The 22,120-nt window shown below is 39.0% G+C and overlaps 1 protein-coding gene across 1 annotated transcript; it reads left to right on the forward strand.

Moving 5' to 3' along the window:
* Window positions 1–11,684: 11,684 nt before the first annotated feature.
* On the forward strand, window positions 11,685–22,114 carry LOC118452552 (desmocollin-2-like). Its single transcript, XM_035896987.1, has 12 exons — window positions 11,685–11,746; window positions 13,560–13,804; window positions 14,294–14,403; window positions 15,075–15,209; window positions 15,740–15,876; window positions 16,508–16,705; window positions 17,039–17,133; window positions 18,460–18,615; window positions 19,438–19,635; window positions 20,269–20,394; window positions 20,793–21,003; window positions 21,443–22,114. Exons 1-12 carry the CDS (start codon window positions 11,690–11,692, stop codon window positions 21,704–21,706), a joined length of 1,932 nt encoding a protein of 643 aa, XP_035752880.1. The 5' UTR covers window positions 11,685–11,689; the 3' UTR covers window positions 21,707–22,114.
* The last annotated feature ends 6 nt before the right edge of the window (window positions 22,115–22,120 follow it).

Here is a 22,120-nt window from a genome sequence, read left to right on the forward strand (position 1 = left end):
TATCCCTTTGGTTTTTGTGTTGGGGTGTTTGGTTTTTTTTCCTTCTATAGGCTTCCATAGATTAAGATGAATCAAAATTCTCCTTTGCATACTGTTTCTACAGCTCAAATGTGTGTCTTTCCCCTACCACCACTTTATTATTTTTTTTTTAAATACAGGTAACTGTAAGAGTAAATGACATCAATGACAACGCTCCAGTTTTCTCAACACTGGTTCAAACTAAACTATCAGCTCCTGAGAATGCAACTAGTCTAGACTTGGGCGTATTTTCTGCTACTGATCTGGATATAGGAGTTAATGCACTTATAAGCTACTCTCTGCAAGACGATTTTGCTGGGATGTTCCATATTAACAGTTCTACTGGCAAGCTGATGACAAAAAAATCCTTAGACAGAGAGATGATGGACAGTTACAAATTGAAAATAATAGTAAGTTGACAAATTTGATGCAAGTTCACAAAATTCTCAACATAAAAAAGAGAAAATACCAAATCATCACAAGAAAAACAATCTTTGTGAATTCCATTAAAATTCATTTATGAGTTTCAACTGCTGGTTATGTTTTGTATCCAGAGCTTTGTTTTCTGCTGTGTAAATTGGTATTAGTGAGTACATCACTTGTGAACATTAGACCTTAAAGGTCATAGTTATATGATAGCTTACTGTGAAATCTGCAAAGCATTCCTGAGACCATTTAGGACCATGCAGCTGCCATACTGCTGTATTGCTTTTACTGCTTTGCCAATCTATATTATTTGTCCCTTTCCCTTATTATTTTTTTTTTCATTTTTCAAAATATATGTACTTAGACCTATTTAAAATAGCTGAAAAACAGATTTCTAGGTTAAAAAAAAAAAGTGAAAGCATAAATTTTATCCAACATTCATGCGGGTATCTATTTATTCTAGCTGATTTCATTGATTTTTACTGATATTAATCAGCTAAATTATTGTGCATACAAAGTGTTCCAGCACTGGTCATCATGTACAAATATATTTTGAGGAGACCTTTACTGCTAGAAAATAATTTAACAGGCCAAGGAACTTGTGGAACGTATTCAGGACAGCAAGGACACATACTAAAAATCGAACAGTATCTTCTGAAAATTTTAGAAATAATAAAAGTGGATGCTTTTTAAGACTAGTTGATAATTGTATATATGTCCCTATAGATTAGAACTTTTCTATGGCAGGTGTTTGTGCAATGTAAAACTGCCTGTGACTGCCACATACTAGCGACTCTTCACATCTTGCTTTGTAGACACTTCAAACCCTCAAAATGTAAGGGATTTACTTGTTCATTTAAATTCCACATCACAGATATGCTTCTGTATACCATGGTTTTATGTTGATTAGCGCCACATCTGATCACAAGACATGTTTGATCTGGATCCAGGCTTGAGCTTTTAATGAATTGTTCATGACATGAGGCAGAGCATGTGATATGGTGAGGATACCAGCTGCAGGAAGACATGCAACACCTAATCAAGCACGGGGCTAGAGCAATGTCATTGAGTGATAACTGGTCCAGCAGAAATTCTTCTGAGACAAAGTTTCACAGTATTTGGAACAAAATTGAACTGGTAAAATAAGTTTGTATCCATGTAGTGCTGCCTTTAACAACAAGTTGTTTCTTCACAGGCCACTGATTCTGGCAAACCATCGCAATCTGCAAGCCTAGTTCTAAGCATCACTGTAGAAGACGTGAATGACAACCCACCAGTGTTCCCCCAGAAATCATACTCCGTGACTGTAAAAGAGAATGAGCCTCCACATGTGGTACGTGGCATTGAGAATAAAAAGGCTGTTCTGCAATTGCTTGCTTTCTGTAAACTTGGAAGTGGTAGGAATCTATGATGGCTGTGCATTGGTGAAGGTACTCTTTTTACTTTGTGGAGCCTGTAAAATCACAGAGCATTTTTGTTTTATGACAGTGGAATGCCTGTCCCACTGACTCTTCCTAAAGCTCCCTTTGTGCTGCTCTCCCTTTCCCTCCTGTCCCCAGCAATGATGCCACACTGCATGGATCTAGTTTTCACAGGACCTATGGGCAGCATGTTTCAAAGAGGCTGTAGGTGTTGCGCATATATCCAGCATCCCCCTGTTCTTAAGGTTTTCTGTCTTCTCCCAGTGTATCTGTTTCTGGCTCCACATCTGCCTTGGAGATGTGGACTAATGGTTTACAGGAATGAAGGGAAGAGTTACCATCTACAAATACGTAACATCTGGTACCAGCCCTGCTCTGTGCTGCATCAGTATTCTAGCAATGCAATTAATGGCCATATGAGTAATTTAGTCAGTAAGCAGTATATATTTAAACACCACTCTCTTTGTTCTGCACTACACCTGGTGGGTTTTGCTGTTTTGTTTTTGTTTTTTCTCTCATTTAGATTTTGAGTGCAGCAGCCACAGATGAAGATATAGGGTACAATGCCATTATTCATTACATCATAATTGGAGACACTTCTTCATTTCATGTTGGAGAACTTTCTGGAAATATTACAACTCTTCAACCTCTGGACTATGAAAGTTGTTCCCAGTATGCATTTATTCTGAAAGCTTTCAATCCTGGAGAGCCATATGCCCAGGACACAGCAAACATTACAGGTAGCTCTGGTTTAGCACAGAAAATTTACCTTCATTTCTCTTGGGGAATATTTCAGCATGTGTAATTACGAGGCATAGAGATAGCCTACAATCTGCTAAAGTAAATTATCAGAAATGATGATGTGACCTTTTCACTATAGCCATATGAAATTCTTCTCAAAAACTGTTTGGCTCGTCAAAAATGAAGATTTTTCACGCAAACTGACATGGCTTACTTCAATGTATTCACAAATTTTTCTATGGCATTTTCTGAGTACCTATTGACATTTTGATTGAAAAGGTTTCCAAAGACATAATTCAGTTCTTTTTCTGCTTGTTTATAGAAAAGCCTGCTTCTAGGGTGGTAAAAAGAATGTTGACAATGATTTTTAGTGTTGTTAAAATAACAGTACTTCATTGCTGTTGGTTTTTAATTTAAAAAAAAAGAATCTCTTTTTCCCAACACAACATGAAAGATTTGTGTGAAGCTGGTATCCTAGTTTTTGGCCAGCCCTATTTTTGATCAGTATGACTGGAAGTATTGGTTTATTTATTACTTCTTGTTCTGTGATATTTATGTTACTGTACGGCCAGCTTCCGCTGACTGTGGACCATAACCCTATTGTGCCAGGTCATGTACAAATATAAAACTAAGCAATCCTGTCTTTGGCTGCAATGCAAGCCAAAGACTAGAGATACCAGATGAATATGGACACAGGAGGGAGCCCAATGAAGCAGTAAGATGATATAATTCATGACAGATAGCAGTGACAGCATGCTAGCTGGAACTGCATCCCTTGTGGGGAACTATTGCTTGAGCAGTAAATAATTTAATCCACAAAAGCAAGCATTTTGAAGTACAGAAAACAAGTTTGCCATCTGGTTTAAATTGAAAGAGCTCCAACTCAATTCAGAGGAGCTGAGCTGGTTTATATTAGCTGAAGAAATAGCTTGTGACCATTTAGGTGAAACTCATGTTTACACTCAGACATGTACCTTCTTTTCTTAGTTACCGTGGAAGATGTTAATGAAGAAAGACCCATATTTGACCAGCCCTCATATTACCGTATCCTTCTAGACAACTCTACAGCTGACACACTGGTAGTAGATATCAATGCAAGAGATGAAAGCAAGGCTTATGATGAAGGCATTTTCTACAATATTTCAGGTATGTTAGAAAAAAAATCTTATAGGTGTTTATTACTGAGGTACTTGCATACTGCTAAACTAAGCTGCATGACAGAAGAATGGTCATAAATTGAAATGGCAGGTTCTGACTGGATATGAGGGGGGGGAAAAGTCCTCTGTGAGGATAACTAAGTACTGGAACAGGCTGGCCAGAGGGGCTGTCCTTGGAGGTTTTCAGCACATGTCAGATCAAAGCCTTGAGCAACCTGCTCTGAATTCATTCATGACCCTGCTTTGAGCCAAGAGCTTGGACTAGCCGGCCCCACAAGGGCCCTTCCAGCCCAAATGATTCGCAGATGCAGAATTGAGAGAGGCCAGGAGTATTGCTCCAAATCACATATACAGATGAGGATTTCAACCTGTGTCTCTTAAATCCTGGGCATACAATTTAGTTGCTTATCTTTGCTGGCTCCGTTGAACATCTCCAATGCTTGTATTTGTCTCTCCAGGTGGAAACTCGGAGGGCCTCTTTAGTCTTTCCAATACCACAGGAGAACTCAAGTTAACAAGAGACTTATCCAAACAGACTGTTCCCCTGTATTACTCCTTGATGGTCACTGCTACGGATTTGGGTTTGCCGCCTCTTTCAACTTCTGTAAAGGTACTAAAATTTTTACCTTAGCATACTTACTTTTTTTACCCTAGGTACCTTATCTTACCTTCCTTACTTGCACAGTTAATTCCCCAGATTGTTTATTCTAAACTGAGTGTATCTACACCAGGAAATAGGTTTTAGTTAGGCAAACCTACGGAAAACAGGAACCGGAATATCAGAGTCCCACTTCTGTTTCAGGAACAGGATACAACATGGTAACAGTTACGAAGTTATGCTGCTGCAGCAACTGCTGGCACAAAAACATTGTTTTGATCACTCCATTTCAGAAAAGACAGACAGAAGCTCTAGACTATGAGGGACGAAGATTAGAGGAGTGGAGACTTCTGTGCAACGTCAGAGAGTGGGACAGTCAGAGGGGATGTAATAGAATTATGTGATAGAATAAATAGGAGACGGCAGATAAGGTGTTCCTATTTATTTTCCTATAATACAAGGAAAAAAAAATCTAAACTGAAGAGTGAGAAATGTTAATGTGATAAAAGTAGTATTTTTTTACACAGTGCTTATAGCTGTCTGGTGATCTTTCACCACTAAATATCACAGCTTAGCAGAATTCAAAAAAGGACTAGAAATGTATATGGATAAAGACATGCAGAAAATTATATTCAACAGAACCTTAAAATGTAGACTTATGCACCATCATTCTTTAGAGCTCTGGACAGCAGCTGTCTGGCATCATCTAGAAATAAATTATCTTTGTTTTTGTAAAGCAGGAGGCATTATTTATTTACCACTTGTCACCATTTCATATCTTAAATCAGCTGTAATAGTTTTAAAATACTGTACTTACAAGCTCCTGCTCTGGTCATACTTTCTCCAGTGGAAGAATTTGTTGCAAATACAGGTCAGTACTTCTCTGAGAGCTGTTTAGCTAGACAAGTCATTTGAAGTGTGCTGTATGTGATGAACTGGAATCCTTCTGTATATTTAGAAAAGCATACAGATGAACCTAAATTGATGAAGTTGCTGGCATTTTTCATTAACCTTTGCTGCCTTCAAGGCACTAATATGTCAAACTTGGTGGGCAGCAATCAGAGGCTTTTTCTTACTGACAAAGTTCTGGACTTCTGCTGCTGTTGCATACCTGAATAGGAAAGTCTGCTAAACCTGCAACCATAACCCCTGTAGTCATCTCCTTTTCTCTGCAGGTGTCAATAGCGATAGCTCCCACCTACATTTCATTCCCAGTGTTCTCTGAAGCAGTCTATCAGCCTGCCCCTCTGAGTGAGAAAGCGCTGCCTAATACGTTTGTCGTAAAGATCAGTGTGTTGTATGAAGTCCCTGTGATATACAGTATTGTATCTGGAGATGAAAAGGGTAAGGTCTTTATGTGAAATAACAAGGGAGAGGGTGTGTTAAACAACTAGTGCTGCAGAGCGCTTAGCTCTCGGATTGTTTCTTCTTTCTCTCCTTTTTCTTTTATCTGAGTTCTACAGCCTATAATACTGGAAATATATCAACCAGATGTACACATTTGATATGGATCAGGTGTGGGCACATGATTGAATTTCTGTCAGATTAGCTAGAGCCACATGATACAGAGCTGGCTGCACCAGCTGCCTGCTTTTTTATGTCTGCTACAGGAAGATCAGGTGGTACCTGATCAGGCATAAAGTTACAGCAGCTGGGGAAAGAATACCTAATTCAGCATGAAGACTACTGGTAGAAAAACTAACTCAGCAACATTTTCTTAACAAACTTGAATGTGTAGAGTAGGCTTACATGGGATCAGCTGGATCAGTCCTTTGTCATGTGTCTTTTTTTACTAAACATAGAGCTGATTTTATCGTATCATCAAACATAGCCACTTTATGGTATTTTTCTGTAAAATGTTTTGTATGAAGTTGTGGTCTCCTGCAATTTATTTGAAGAATTCCTCATCTTCAGTAAGAATAGGACTTCATAGGAAATAAAATCACTTCTGACTGAAACAGGGAGAAATAATTTCTTACTCTTTCAGAGGAAGGTGAAGACCTTCAGACTGGAGAGTGGTGGGGTGAACTATTCCCCTTTGGTTCCCATCTGACCTCCTGAATTACTTGTTTTTGTTAATTACAGCCCTGGATACATCTGATATTCTTGCAAATCCATGTTGAATTTTTATTTTGTTCTTTGAAGAATACTGTAACATATGATATTCATATACATAATGTATAGTTTGGATTGAGGGGTTCATATCTTCAGTTTTAAGTAATAAAATCATAAACAGAATAATTGCTGTTTTTTCTTAAACAGGGTATTTCATTATCAATTCATCCACTGGTATTGTAAGAACAAGAAAGAATTTGAAACTGGAAGATTTTCCAGTCACTTTCAACGTACAAGCAACAGATTCGTCTAATCCTCACATATTTAATGAAGTTTCTGTGATTGTGGATGTTATCGATGAAAATGATTTCCCTCCAGTTTTCCCATCTTCTCTACTAGAAAAAAGATTGGAAGAGGTAAGAAAATGTCATCCAAAATGAATCACAAAAATAAACCCTCAGAATAATGATAAAAAAATATTTTGGTGAGTATCCGAGTAAACATCCTGGAACTGGACAGGCTTAACCATTCTGTTCTGCCATATGATGTTTTAAGGTTTATTTCAAGCTGAAAATCCCAATACATATAGAGAATGGTTTAGAAATGTGGACATATTGAAGGAAAAGTGAATCTTTTACTAATAAGGGACTCCACAAAGGAAAAACAGTCACTCCATCTTGCATATTTGGACACAGAAAATATTCATGTGCATTCACAATCTAGTGGATGTGCTAGGCACCTCATAGACTCTCTCAGCCTTTTGTAATGGAACTTCATACAGAGAAGTAGCAGGCAGAAGTCTCTAATTAAGAAATATTTCTCCTCTTGCACATGTATTATCTGTTGTGATTCTTCCTGACACTAACAGGCCAGGTTTTAGTCTGTGGCTGTTATGTTATGATAGCCTGCAAAAGAAGCCACAGCACTTAATTATGCAAAAGCATCTAGCTTAACATTTCACTCTTCAATTTTCAAACAACACGTTTCGCGCTTTAATCTGCTAGCGACATGTTTAAAAAGAAGCACATTGATTGTGTTTATATTTTATATAGCATATACCTTGCCTTTGAGATTGCCAGCTGATTCATACTGACAACTGATTTCCAATCTAGTCCATTTCTAACATTGAGCTAAATACAGGTTTAATTGTCATAGCTATTTTTAATGTTCCCAGTCAGTTTAATGGAGAAGAGTTAGAATCACATTTCCCAACCTTAAAAATTGATTTCCTTGTGAAAGATTTAAACAGTAGGAATTGCTGGATGCACTGTTGGAACAAATAACTTTAGATCAGGTCTCAAATGGCCGTGCAAGCGAAACACTGATATTTACTGTCAATCTTAATGCAAATAACATTTTTAAAAAGGAAGACATAGATTTTTTTTTTTTTTAAAAGAGTAATTATTAGCCAAATAGAGTTCAGAAAGAAACATGATTTTGAAGTTGAGAACATCCATTGAGTTTCATAGGAGTAGAGGCTATTAAACATCAATAATTCCTCAACAGCAAGTCAGTTGCTTGAGGTTAACATTCGGCCTGTTTGAAATTGTGGTGATTTTTCTTCCTGAAGATTGCTGCTGTAGGTAGAGACATGGGGGTAAATAGTTCTTTTCTGTAAATTAGAGAAAACAAGATATTATCTTACTGTGCTGAACAAATTGTATACTTTGATTTTAAAATATGTATACTGTGGTAAAGATATGTGGTATCCATTACTTTCCTCCTTTCACATAATTCAAGAAATTCCAGCTAACCAAGGTCCTTGACAGCCTCAATCTGTTCTTCATCCGCAGAATTTGCCTGCTACTCAGATTGTCCAGCTGAAAGCTCAGGACAGTGATACAGGTAGAAATGGTTTCTTAACATACGGCATTCTCAATGGAGATAGACTAAAATTCAGGATAGATGAAGCAACTGGAATTCTTTATTCCACTGCCCCCTTTGATTATGAAGATGAACCTACAGAGTATCAGGTTTGCTTTACATTCTTAAGTCTTTTCGTTATCCAGAACTCTTTATCTTTCCCTTGGATAACAGGTCACACTTTTTGTTTAGCTTGATATTGCTTGAACATTTTATGCATTGTTTTAGAATATGGACATGTCAAGATGTGATGCATTATTAAAGCAAGACACTGCCTTTAGATTATAATGAAATTCAAGCAAAACTCATTGTTCACCTGCCCTACAAACTCTCAAACACATCAGCACATGAATAACTAAGTTCAAAATGACAGCTCATGTATTCAGTGTTGTCTGTTTGCTTGCATCTGTACTGGACTGACATCTCACAGACACAGTTCTCTGTTAATCTTCTTTATTGTTTCTGCCACTGCTGGATATTTTTTATGATCTTACTTTGCTTCAAGCAAAAATATTAGTGAATTTGTTGGTTCTATACAGAAAGATTTTTTTATTGACAAAATAGTCCTTATGTTTCATTAATAATTTTAAGGTGAACTCAGAATTTGAATTTACATTTCTAAGAATACTCCAAAGTTTAAAATTCACGCAGATTTTTTGATCCTTACACAAGTACCTATTTATATGACTTCTCATTATTAATAATTGTGCAACTTACAGGTTGTGATATATGCTGAAGATGATGGAATCCCTGAGAAAAAAAGAGGTTACTGCACAGTTGTCATAAAGATTGTTGATGTTAACGACTGGCCACCTGTCTTTGATCCAGTGACTGTATTCAGTGTAAATGAAAACGCGCCTGTGGGATTAATAGTTGGAAAAATCACGGCAACGGACAGAGACACAGGAGACAATGCCTTTGTTCTATATAGCCTTACAGGTAACAAGGAATTCTCTCACTGCACTGGAACAACTATCACTTTGTCGTCTCTACTGTTCCAAACATAAATAGCATTATGTGTGCTATTTCCTAACCCCTTTCCACATAAACCAGGAAGGTTCACTTTCACCTGGTTTTGGTATTTTACTAATTTATGCTCATATAGCTTTCAAACTGATTGGCTAGGAACTTCTTTTGCAGGAAGTACAGTGTTGTGCTTTTCGTGAGACTCTTAATTCTGTTAAAAATCAGCTTTAAAAGAAAAATTCTTTAGCTACTTGACTGCCATAGCTGCAATTAGCGGGAGTAATTTTGATGAAAAAAGTGCCTGTAGGTATCTTGAATGAGGAATAAGGGTCTAGGGCTGAATTCAGCCCTGCCTTGTAGAAACCATTGTGCCTGTGCCAGGTATTAAATGATGCTAAATTAAGCCTCGCCTCAGCCTGTGGACTGTGAGCGTTTCACAGCTGCTAGGAGCAGATGTAAATGGTATCACAAGAGTGTCAGGGACCTGATTCACTGATGAGGGCTGCTGGAGAGCTGTCGTCTTTACCCTTGCGCTGGACGCCTTTACCTCTGCAGCAGAAATGCTGCAACAGGCAGCAGGTCACCTACTCTGCTACCTCAGATCTCTGTCCAGGCTATTAATATAAAGTGCCTTCAATTTCATTTTACATTAATGTGCCAGCTTGTCAACTGCAGTGACTGAGAGCTCTGATTCATGCCTCCTATCACATTTAACTGTGGTAGCTGATGGCATCACAGTTGGGAAGAGTGTGCCTTTTGCCACTGCCCTTTAATCTGACAGAGGTGGAGATTGAGACCCTTCTGAACCACAGCCTGCAGGAGTTGAAATAGTTGTTTGTTGTATGGACCATCAAGAGTGATGTGTATACAGCTTATATGATTTTAGAGTCTTTTATTTCCAATATGCATATAAACTTTGAGGTGGCTTTGAACAAGGGTGGCCAGTAAAAGTCACTGCCAGGTCTTTTGGCAGTCAAACAGATTTCTCTTTAGACCTGTGTGCCACTCAGTCCACCTTCATTAGAGACGGAATAAATCCACTGACATCTCCTCTTAGAGATCTTGGCAGGAGCACTGACTTGTTACAGTGCTTCACGACTGTTGCCACCAGCAAACATGAGACTGAACATACAGAAGGTCAGAAGACTGTCAAAGTGCCTGGGAACACCTCTGATCCCCTCTAAGAGTTGCACAGGCTTGGAGGAACTTGCTTCCAGAGATTCACCCCAGAACTCCAATGTGCTGCCGTCATCATTTGTGTGCCTCAAGCACTATTACTTTCTGAGTATGGCAGATGGATCTGCAAAACTCATCAACCCATTCTGTTGGCTCACATTTCAAACGCTCATCCACTCAAAATATTTTCTGTTTTTCTTCTACATGGTCTATATGATATTTAAAAAAATGTTTTAATGAGCTCAAGACACAAGTAAACAGATCATTTAAATGTGTAGTTAATTATGTGCTTCTAAGATGTATTAATTGATAGCGCTTCTATAAACGTTTCTCAGGTGGTGGAGAAAATTTATTTGAAATAGATGAAATACATGGCAACATTAAGATAAAGAACTCTCCAGACTATGAAACCATGAATAATTACAGCCTTACAGTGAATGCAGTCAACAATAAATCTGCCCCTTTCCATCAGGTAAGAGACCGTTACTGTAATGAACAGTCATTCTTCTATTCAGAGCGGATTTTGGAGTAGCAGGAGGGAGACCTATCAAAGATGTTTATTGTGCGGAATAAATTAGTCACCTAATCATGTTTAGGGTCAGACTTTTGCGACCTTTGTCCATGCTGAGTAGTATTATACTTCATAATTAGTCGAAATGCTTCATAATCATGCATGGTAGAATTTGACCCTGAATTGTTTGCAGACTAACCTCTGCTGGGGAACTGGAATTCTTGCCTGCTGCTGTTAGTACTGTAAGTGCCATGATAATTTTTCATGGGAGAAAAAGTAATTTTCAGCGAATTGTTCTAGTTCTTCAGTATTTCTTTTATTTGAAAAGGTATTACATACTTATTTAACAGAACTTGGGCATGTGTGGTTCCATTAACTGCATCTAGCAGCAACATGTTGGACTCCTAAATACATCCTGGTCTTAATCGTTCAGATACATTTCAAGAAGTAGAATCCTACTGCAACATTGAGTTCCTGCCCCTCTCATGTTAAAATCCTGTAGTGATCTCTGATGTTGAGTTGACAAAATTAAACCTAACACAATTATTTTACTACAGCATTTTCGAAAGTCTCATTTATACTGTGTGTTGCATATGCAAATAACAAAAAAAATCGCTAAATAAGACATTCTAAATATTCTAAACTGAATAAACCCCATTTTGTTTTCTAGGCAACTGCTCATGTCACTGTTCTAGTGATTGATGTGAACGATAATGCTCCAGTATTTGCTCAGAATTCCTATTCCGCTTCTATAAACATGATTAATCCTGTAGGTGCTCATGTCATAACTGTGAGCGCTACTGACAAAGATCAGGTAACTACTCCTGTTTGATTTTGACACTGCTTTAAGCTGCAGCCCAAATATATTTTTCTTCATTCTCTAGGCATGAAATACCAAATGTAGCAGCAAGTGAATTCTGGTTGACTAACAGCATTGGGAATTGGAAATTAGGACATTTGATGTTTCTGCTTTGACACTGATGTTCTCCCTGTCTTTGAACGTGCTTCTTCAGCTATATTTGCCTTAATTTTTTCCCCTTATTACATGGGATTGTACCTGCCTTTCAGAAGTATACATACAAGGACTGAAGCAATTTAGTGTCTGTGAACTTATTTGATCTTCTGAAGTAGAAGAATCTGTAAAAGCCAAACATCACATTGCTGGCTTGAACGTGGAAATGTCTGCTTACCACTGCCTCTGAAGCATGGTACCCCAGCTAAATTCTCTCTGTCCCCGTCTTTTAAAGTAATTTTGTTTGATATACCTGTACTGCACCCATCAAGTGTAGTATCCAAGCACTGGCAGAGATATCCAGTAGTCAACCAGATCACCATGACAACATCACTACTAATTATATAATTTAAAAGATGACACATCTAGAAGCGACAACAGAATAGGTGTAGCAGGTGCCTTCCTATTTCTTCACGTGTAATTTTGGTTAAAATAGCTGCAGCTGTGGTATATTGCTGTAAATACTCTAATGGCCCCTTTTTTTTATCGTCCTTCTCCATTATTTTATATAAAAAGTGAAATTGCTTATGAAAGTTGCCAGACTCTGTGATCTGCATTGAGACCCTAATGAAACTTACCCTTCAGGTAACATGACTGGTCCTCTGCCATGCAGAGGGGCACTCATTCTCCCTGTGCCACCCTTTCAGGATTCTGGGGCAGAGTCCAGCACTGAAATTATTAGACTTTGTCCTGTTCCTCCCTGTTCCTGAAATAATCATAAATCCACAGATTACTTAGTGACAACAGATGTTCATGGTAGGGTTTGATCCTGCTGCCGCAGAGCCACGGAAGAAAAGGATACAATGCTTTTCAGAAATACAGAGCAAAATGCCATAGAGCAAACCCTAAGGGTCTGTCAAAATGGCTTGTCTCAGGACAGCGAGGTGATGTGCATAGAGTAAAACATGTCCAACTCTCCTGTGGCAGGCAGGAACAGGGCGCACCCTCATTACAGTGGGGAGGCTGTGCTTCTCCTCAGGGTGTGAAAAGGATCCAAGGGACTTTGGCTTATTCTTGATGACATCGCACCTTTAGATGACTCACTCTCACTACTCTGTCTGTCCCCTTCTACACATGCCCTTAATTTATTTTCATTAGAGACCCTTTTTCACATTTTTGCTGCGTAATTGGCCAACTGCTTGTGAATTTTCTTTTGCTTCATGTTTTTATCGGCACCCATCCTTACCATCGCTAACCTCAAGTTTTCGTTCTCTAAATAAATTCACCGGAGATATTTAGACATTGTCAAATCTCTTGTTTCAGTGTTTATCCTACCCTTCAAAATGTGCTCCCCGTGCATGTAGTTTTCTTGAGTATTGCTATGGGAATTTTTTTTTGGATCTTGGAACATCAAAATTAATTTGGGGGGGTGGGGGGGAGGGAGTGTATAGCTCTTGCTATTGGTTCTTTCCCCTGCTGCTGCTTTTGTATTAGAACTTAAGCACAAAGTAGCTCTGAGCATGATTCTCTAGTTATTTAAAACGCCTCTGGCATTCTGTCAATTTAAGCATGGAAATACTGAGATTCCAATGAGTCTGTACTATGGGACTTGGGGCACTGAAATACGTGGTCCTGCAAGCAATAATTACGCGAAGTTGTGTTCCTTTCGTGGCAGGAGCAAAATGGCCTTATTGAGTACTACATCCTCCGGGATCAAAACTTCAGCCCATTCTTCCTGATAGAAGATATGAACAAGGGGAAAATAATTACAACTGGAAACCTGTCTCAATCTGGAGAGGTCCATTTAACAGTGATGGCTAAGGACAAAGGCTTTCCATCTTTAAATGACACTGCTATGATTACTCTTCATGTGTTTGACAACCGTCCATTTGTTCCACAGTTTAACAAGAGTGAAATCAGGTGAGGCTTTCATATTAAGTTATATGATTGGTACATACTCTCCAACTAGTGGAAAACATAGTAAAGTTGAAAGTTGAAGCTAATTTTCATATTCTTCCATGCAGAAGGAAGGACATCAGTTTTGTGGTTTTTTTAAACAAAACATCCAGGAAATTCTGCTATGCCTGTGGTTCTGTGAACATGATGCAAGGCATCGCCTTTTATTTCTTTATCGTGCAGCTTGTATAAGCCAAACTCTTTGTCCCTTTCCTGTGCACACTAGCAAAGCATTCTTCCTTAGCCTTTACTCAAGGTTAACCAAATGCCTGGCTAGAAAAGTAGGGCTTGCACTGCACTCTGACTGTCAGTCAGCTCTAGCAAACAGCTAGAGGGGAGGGGGCAGGATTTTCCACAGAGAACTCGCTCTAAAAGAGTTAATTTCAAAGCCTGCCAGGACAACAACTGCTGGGAAATTTAACATTATGATTTATCATTTATTTTCTATATTAGCATTTCCATTTTGGAAAACACGGGAGTGGATTATTTCATTTACGCTTTTGCTGTGGTTGAAACTTTAGGAAAACAAATTGATTACACAGTTTTATCTGGCAATGAAAAAGGTGAGTACTTAAACTAGCTAAGATAACAGAACAACCTGTCTTTTGTGTGGCAGATGTGGCTGTATGTAAATGAGGAGATGAAGAGTAAGGATTAAAGCTTGTGTCATTTTTTTGAAAAACGAAAGTACACAAAGAATTTCTTTCAGAGCTCTTCAGCATGGACTGTGTTAGTCTTCTTTGGCTAAACAGGTGGTGGTAACTTGTCAGAAAATGGGTTCCTGTAGTCAAAAAAAGGATTCCTGCAGCCAAAATAGAAGTTTGTTAGCAAGCAGCTTCCTCCCTGCCCATCACTTTTAGTCTAACATTTCCTTGCACTTGCGCCTATGTTAGGGCATCCGGGCTCCTTCAGCTTTTGCAGCTGTGGTTCTATTTGCACACAGAAAAAAGGAAATAATTAGGAACTGACAGAAAAGTTGCAAATCGGTGAAGAAAGAGGTTGCAATTCTGTTTTCCAAGTATGTTGCTCCTTTACATGTTTAAGGCCTGTTTGGTCTGGGACAGGACCCCAGCAGTGATGCTTTTGCTGCTGAGCCAGTGGTAGTGTTGCATTTCACATTCTTAAGAGCAGAGGGCCCATGGAAACATCCTAAGAGCAGCTAAGACACAAGAGGTAGGAGGGATACAAGTGAAAAGGTAGCTATAACAACGAAGGTGCGTGGTTTTCCTTTCAGGTCATTTTAGATTGGATCCAAAAAGTGGTCAGCTGAGAACAGCAATTAATTTGAACTATGAGGAAGTTGCTCAGTATGTGATTTTAATTGAAGCAAATGAAAATCTCTTATCTGCCACAGAAGTCCAGTGTTCAGGTAACTTTTTGATTTGAAGGACATTCCAGCTTAAATCAGGGGCAATGAACACGTTTTCTGTATTTGCAACCCAGTATAGGAATTGTGATGCTCTGTAACTGAAAAGTCTGCTGTGAAAGATGAAAAGCTGAAGGTCAAGGTTGTGCAAAGAAAAGCAGCAGCCTTCCTCCAAGGGTGCAAACCGTCATGGTGCCCTGCCGTGGTCTCGGGAAAGAATAGAGTAGCTGGGCATTGGGCTCCTCAGCAGGAGCTGGAGGGAGCCAGCGGGTCCCTTGCCTGGTACAGCACAGCTGGAGAGGGCTGACAGAGGAGCAGCACTGTCACCTTTTGCCTTGAACTGCCTGCTCTCGCTGAAGCCCCAGGAGGGGTGGGATGAATTTCCTGCTGGCACATCCCTGCTGCATTCCCTTTCTTCTCCCCCTTCCTCGCATGCAGCAGAGATACTGCTGCAAAGCCCCAGCCTGACCTGGTCTTTGAAAGTTGTGCTTTGCTGATGTTTTTTTTGCAGTTAACTTGTGTTTGTTTAATAGGTGTGTTTGCTCAAAACGTGGCAATGCTGACAATCTCAGTGCAGGATGTAAATGAAGAGCCAGCATTTTTGAATAATGCCTACTCTGCTCGGATACCGAACTCTGTGCCGTACAAGTACCCGGTTATTACAGTTCAGGTAGAGTATCTTTCTGTGCTTTTCATGAGGACAGAAATATTTTGAAAGATTTGGATTTATTCCACAGTTAAACTGGGTTAAAGGAGCTGTTAAATCTGCTCTTGAAAGCTTGAGACAGATTCTACCCATCATCCCACTTTGCCACAATGCTGGTGAAGGATGGGGTGTTTTGGGAACTGGTACATACCTGTCCTACCACTGGGTCTGTCAGGAGAGCTATACGCTCTGTTCTGACTCATGCTGTTGTTATGGATTACATACTGCACAGATTACCATTCTCTCTTTGGCACTGTTAACCACTTTGTCATCTGTCAGACCCAGATGGGAAAACAGAGCAGTTCTCATCTTTTTCTAAGCCTGGTGTTATCCCTAGGTTCTAGCCTGCTCCTTTTATGCTTGCAGCTGTAGCATCCTCCAGACTTTATGGTAAATGCATTTCCCCTTTCATACCCTTGGTCTGATTCTGGTAGTTTGCGCCCCACTTTGTTTAATGCAAAGAGGAAAACATGACAGCACTATCCTAAAATACTCCAGCCTTACAAATAGAAACTGCGGAGTTTTATGGTTGAAGAGCTATCTGCAGCCCAAAAGCTACAAGCTGAGTTTGACAAATCACCTTTTTTAAACCCAGGCCACAGATCCAGATTCAGGCAACAACGGACTTCTGCTGTACAGCTTAGTGAATAATCAAACGAACGAATTTGACATCGATGAAAATACAGGGCAGATTTTTGCTGTCTCTGTAGCAGGAAAGGCTGGAACATTTTATCTGGAAGTCCAAGCTGCAGACCATGGCACAAGAAGACTCACAGCCCGGACAACAGTCAATGTAAGGAAGATTGCTATTTATAGTCCCGATTTGCTTCCATGTCAAAACTCTGTATACAAGAAGGGCTAGGTTTGGTAATGACAAAAAAATTGCCTAATACCACACAGTGAGACTGTGAAATACACCAGGATTTACTACATACTTTCAGGCCGGAATTAAGAGGTTGCCATTTCTGTTGACACATAAAAATATGTTGGCATGAAGCCTGACTTTTAGAGGACAATTATTTTATATCAGAGGTTTTGGGGCTTGGGGTTTTAATTCTGAAAGTCTATCTACGAGAGGTACAAATGCTTTAGAAAGAAACTCACATGGAATTTATTTATTTATTAGGTAACCATCGATTCCAGTTCCAGTAACAACATTGTGGTGGTGGTACTTAATCAGAAGATCAATGTTGTTGAAAGAAACATTGCTGAAGTAAAAAGGTATTTTTGAAACTGTGAAGCTTATGCTGATACTCTAATGACAGATTTAGAGCCCCTTTTGAGACACGGGTCTGACAGCCTACAGGGGAAGTGATACAGCCAGTGCCTGTGAAAAGATAGGCCTTGAACTTGATGTAGTTTGGAGTAATTTGAAGGAATTCACAGGAATCCACCAGTTTTTACCTGGTAAGGCTTTGGCCTGAGCTGACAAATGTCAAAGAGGTCATTGGACTAGACGATTTGGAGAAGTCTCTTCCCACCTCAATGTTTCTCTGATTTTTAACAGCCTAGGATAAAGTTTTTCATGGATGGTCAGCTCAAGATAGAAATGTGGAGACAGACAGGATAGAAGCCACAAACCAAACCCACCTTTGCTGCAAAAGAAGAAACCCCCTTGTAGCACGGCAGCAGAGCTTCTTGAGGAGGTGCTAGGGGATTCGCTAGCGATGTGTGGATGGCCCCACTACAGTTCAAAACATGTTTTGGCCTTTTTGGCATGTTAATGAAGGCACAAGATTTTTTTGTTTGATTATACATAAACATATATTTACATTGGAAATATTGAGTCCTGAGCTTTTGAGGGGAAATCACTCTGAAGGATGGAAAAATGAGTTTGTGACGTTGGCACCAGTTTCTCGTGGGTAAAATTATATGGAAACCCTAGAGCTGCTCTGCCACTTTCTTTGAAGCAGCTGGTCCTGACTGCTACCAGAATGATGGATTAACTGGCCCATAGTCTGATCCAGTGTGGAAATCTCAGTGAAAAAGGAGGAGAAAATAATGAGGATTATGAGACTGAATTTCCCCCCCCCACACACACACCTTTGCTGTTTATAATATTCTATAGGTATTGCTGCCTGTATTTATAAAAAATTACGTTAAGCGTGAAATGAGCCATATGTTGGTTTGAAAATAGTGACTAAATATATGATGTACTATGCAATATTGGTTATGAAATCTAGGTATAAGTGTTTGTTAACCCCTCCTTTCTCTAATAAACTGTTCAGTTACGCTAACAGCACCCATCTAAGAATTTTCAAGCTATGTACAAAAGTTATGTAGCATCTGCTAATGAAAAGTATTTTTGCTTGCTGGTCAGAGACAAGGACTGGATTTTTTTTATTTTTCCTCTGCTACTCAGTCACTCAACGATATCAGGCAAATAGCTTAATTCCTTTGCTGATGATAATCCTGCTTTGTTACATGCTTAGATTAAAATACTAAATATCTGCAAAGTGTATTAAATGCTACTTTTCTATCATTTAATCTCCAGAGTAATTTGTCATTGCCCAGTTAATTTAAAACCTTTTCTTCACCTTATGGCAGAGTCCTGGAAAATGAACTTGCATGGAATATATACATCATTGGTGTCTATTCCAATGAGTTTGAAAGAAAAGCAAGAAGCAGCACTGATGTAACCTATGTAAAAATTATTGCTTTTGATGTGGCAAACCAGGAGGTATCTGCAGAAGATGTAAAAAGGTCTGTATGGCACGGTCTGTCTTCTGGGTGTCAGAGCTATGCAGCTAGGTTTTGTTTCCCTTAAAATTATTAATGTCTCGGACTGGATGGGTTTAGATCAAATAACAGTTTATCTGAGGCTTATCTCAAGGCTTAAATGGAATTTTTAGAATTCAGAGAGCTTTCATTATTTATTGAAAGGTAATTTTCAGTGTCAAAAACATGAGTAAGGCTGTTGAAGTGTGCAAAATATATTTAAAGGTCAGTTTTAAAGAAAACTGAAGGAGAAATAGTATCATTAAAATAGATGTCGACTTCAGAATCGCAGAATGTTGATTAAAAACTTACATTTTAGGTGCATTTTACATTTATTTCATAACATGACAGTGGTATGAAGGCATATTCTTACAAACATTCAATGAAGGGCAGCTGCTATTTAAATGCTCGATTTCTAGACTCGACACCTCTCTTAAACTAGTAATTGTTTGTGGGAGATATTAGTAATGGAGTTGGTGGTCACAGGGAGCAGTCTCCACAGATTTTTTTCTCTGAGGAAAGCGCTATCGGTATCCTTAAGGCTGTATGCGGCCTCCTTGATGTGGATTTAGATGACACTGACCTCTCAAGTTCAATTTTCTGAACTTTGTAGTATTTTAGTTCATAAGCGGCAGGGCTGGTGGCTAGAAAACAAGAGTTTTTTCCTGAAAGAAAGATGTGACATGCCTGAATCTTCAGAAAAGGTCTTGGTGGAGCAGGGAGTGGTATTCTGTTGTTTTCTTCACTACTCTTCAAGCCAAAACAAAGGTCTGATGAATCATCAGCATTTTACTCTTCTATCTTCAGAAAACTTAGGGAGCAGAAGAGTAACATTGAGATGGAACTGGCAAAAGTATTTTCAATGTCTGTTACTGCTGCCATAGAAGAGGCTCCTGCAGACTCAGCAACTCCGGAACTCATTGCAACGATCGTGCTCAGCGTTCTGCTAGCCTGCACCCTCATAGCCTGCCTGGTATATGTGCTTTTCACTATAATAAGGAAAAGGTACAAATAGTTTTACTTTAACTATGTGATTTAGACTGACAACTAATAAGTTTAAATGTCAACTTGAAAAATACTTACCCGATAAATTACTGATATTTGCATGGAGTATTGCCTAAGAGTTGCTATAAATCAAAATGCCTGGCATTGTACTGCAGACGCTAGACACAGTGCACGGAACTGACGGTTGGTTTCTTCTTGTATTTGTCACGCAGCAACAGCAGAAACAAGTACTTTTAAAAGCAGAGAAATGTGGATCGCAGAAATTTTAGCTCTAAAGCAGGGCACAAGTGTCTGTAATATACCCACATAAGTCTGCTCTAACCCCATGAATGCTGAAATCAAGGGACGTTTTGCTGCCAACTTAAGTGGCAGCAGGGCCATATATAGCTGAGGAAAACAAATACATATCCAAGAGGGCAGTGGGTATTTACCCTGTTACCATTCAATACATAATCTAACAATTGCACAGAAATATAGGAAATACTCCAAACTAATTCCCAGAATAATACTGAAAATAAATGTCGTGTATTAAACTTCTGACACAAATACTTCATGTTCTGTTTTTAAAACAACTGGAAAGCCAATCTTTCAGAAGAATTAATAATTTTATTTTAATGTATTCATCATTTTCAGAAAGTATGAGGAACACTATTTGGTTAAGAAGCAAGCTGAAATTATAGAGGGTATTGATAATCCATGTGTGACTGTCGAAAATGGAAGTCTGAGAAGCTTAGAGAAACTAGAGCACCTGGATAACGTGTAAGTAGAACGCTGATATCACAAAATTATAAAAAACAGTGTATCAAAAGATGGGGTACTAGTTTATTCTGGTAACATAGGATAAAAAAAAATCCCTAGCAGATGGGTTGATTTTTTAGAACCCTTATAACTGTAAGTTAAAAACCCTACACTTGAAGGAAGCTAATGCCTTTTAATCCTGTATCAAAAATTACAAGGGCAAATTCCTACTTTCTCTTTAGCAAATTGTTAAGCCTTATGCAGAAAAAAAAACCCTTCAGGATACAAGAAGCTGGGTAAAATCCCAGTAATTTTGAGATCAGCATACATGCTGCTCTCAGTTTGAGAGACACGAAGATTTTTGTCACTTAACTATTTGCAAGCTCAAGCTGTCATGAATTCTCTTAACTCTCTTTCAGGAAAACTGAAATAATAGCATTTAGCAATATGGAAGGCACCAAAGGAGGTGGTGCTGACAAAGACTTAATTCAGGCCAATGAAAAGTACAATTACCTCAAGACACTACTGTTAGATTGCAACCGTGACCACGAGGAAAACGTAGTGCCTGAAAAAGCTGCCGAACCTAGAAATGTAGATGCCCAGCCCGCTGCAGAATTTGCAACGAAGCAGGTAATTAGCTTTGCAATTGCAAAGAATGTGGTGAAAGATATTTTGTTATTTGTCAAATAACTGAAGAATTATCAAAAAAAGTAAACCTGTGATGAACTAAAAAAAACCCCACAAACACCCAAACCAAAATCCATCTTATGCGAAGTAATGAAAAATGTTTGAGGAGAGGCTGTTTGTCCCTGCTTAGGAGGAGGAGTCCTCTGTGACCCAGAAATGATGACTCTCTTCCATCTTTTACAGAATGTGTACAGTAAAGGGTTCTCACATGCTGCTCCTAAAACTTCCAGCCTTAAAACCAATGCTTCATTTGCAAGCTTCAGAGACAGAATATATATATATATATATATGTATAAAAGTTATATGACTTCTACTGCTTAGAATTTGCCCACACTCTACCCTTTGTAGCTTTCTGCCTCATCTGCATTACATTTTCTTGCAGGATTGCTTTCTGACACATGGAAATCAAGAGTCAGCTTTTTCCTCAACACCTGATCCTGTAACGCCTGCCTCTGAAAAAGAACTGAAAGGCGTAAAATTTTCAGAAGTGGCAATTATTTTGGACGCAGAGCCTGAAGATGATGAGCCTGAAGATGATGAGCCTGATGAAGATGATGAGCCTGATGATGACGATGAGCCTGATGACGACAATGAGCCTGATGACGACAATGAGCCTGACGACGACAATGCATTTTTTCATCTATAAGAATGCTTGATGAAGAAAACTTCTAGGAAATCCACGACACTCATTGGAATGGTACAGAATTAAATGAGCAATAAGAATACGGGAACGCTATCCAGATTTTAATTCCTGCTACTCCTGTTGTTTGTGCTGTAAGAGACGGCCAAGGAAAAATCAAAAGCAATAGGCCAGAAGGGCTTGCAGGATGGTTGTAAGGGAAGGTCGCTTCCCTGGACGCAGTGCTGTCTTACGGCACGTTTAATTCCTTACGGCGTGTGTCAAATGAATGGCAAGACAATAAACCCGGTTCCAACTGTGTTGCCTTGTCGTTATTTGAGATGAAATATGTCACGACTTGAGATGAAGTACGGCTAGGACATCGCCTTTTCTGTTCTTCTGCACACAACTCGCCGTCGCGGTTGGTTTTTTGAAATGGAG

This window comes from Egretta garzetta, unplaced genomic scaffold, assembly GCF_000687185.1.
Source record: "Egretta garzetta isolate BGI_Z169 unplaced genomic scaffold, ASM68718v1 scaffold306, whole genome shotgun sequence".
Lineage (NCBI taxonomy): Eukaryota > Metazoa > Chordata > Aves > Pelecaniformes > Ardeidae > Egretta > Egretta garzetta.

Coding starts and splice junctions, on each gene's coding strand:
- LOC118452552 (XM_035896987.1), top strand. CDS start 11,690: ATGATTAATCCTGTAGGTGCTCATGTCATAACTGTGAGCGCTACTGAC. Junction 15,210..15,739: donor CACAGAAGTCCAGTGTTCAG/GTAACTTTTTGA, acceptor TTTGTTTAATAG/GTGTGTTTGCTCAAAACGTG. Junction 18,616..19,437: donor TCTGCAGAAGATGTAAAAAG/GTCTGTATGGCA, acceptor TTCTATCTTCAG/AAAACTTAGGGAGCAGAAGA.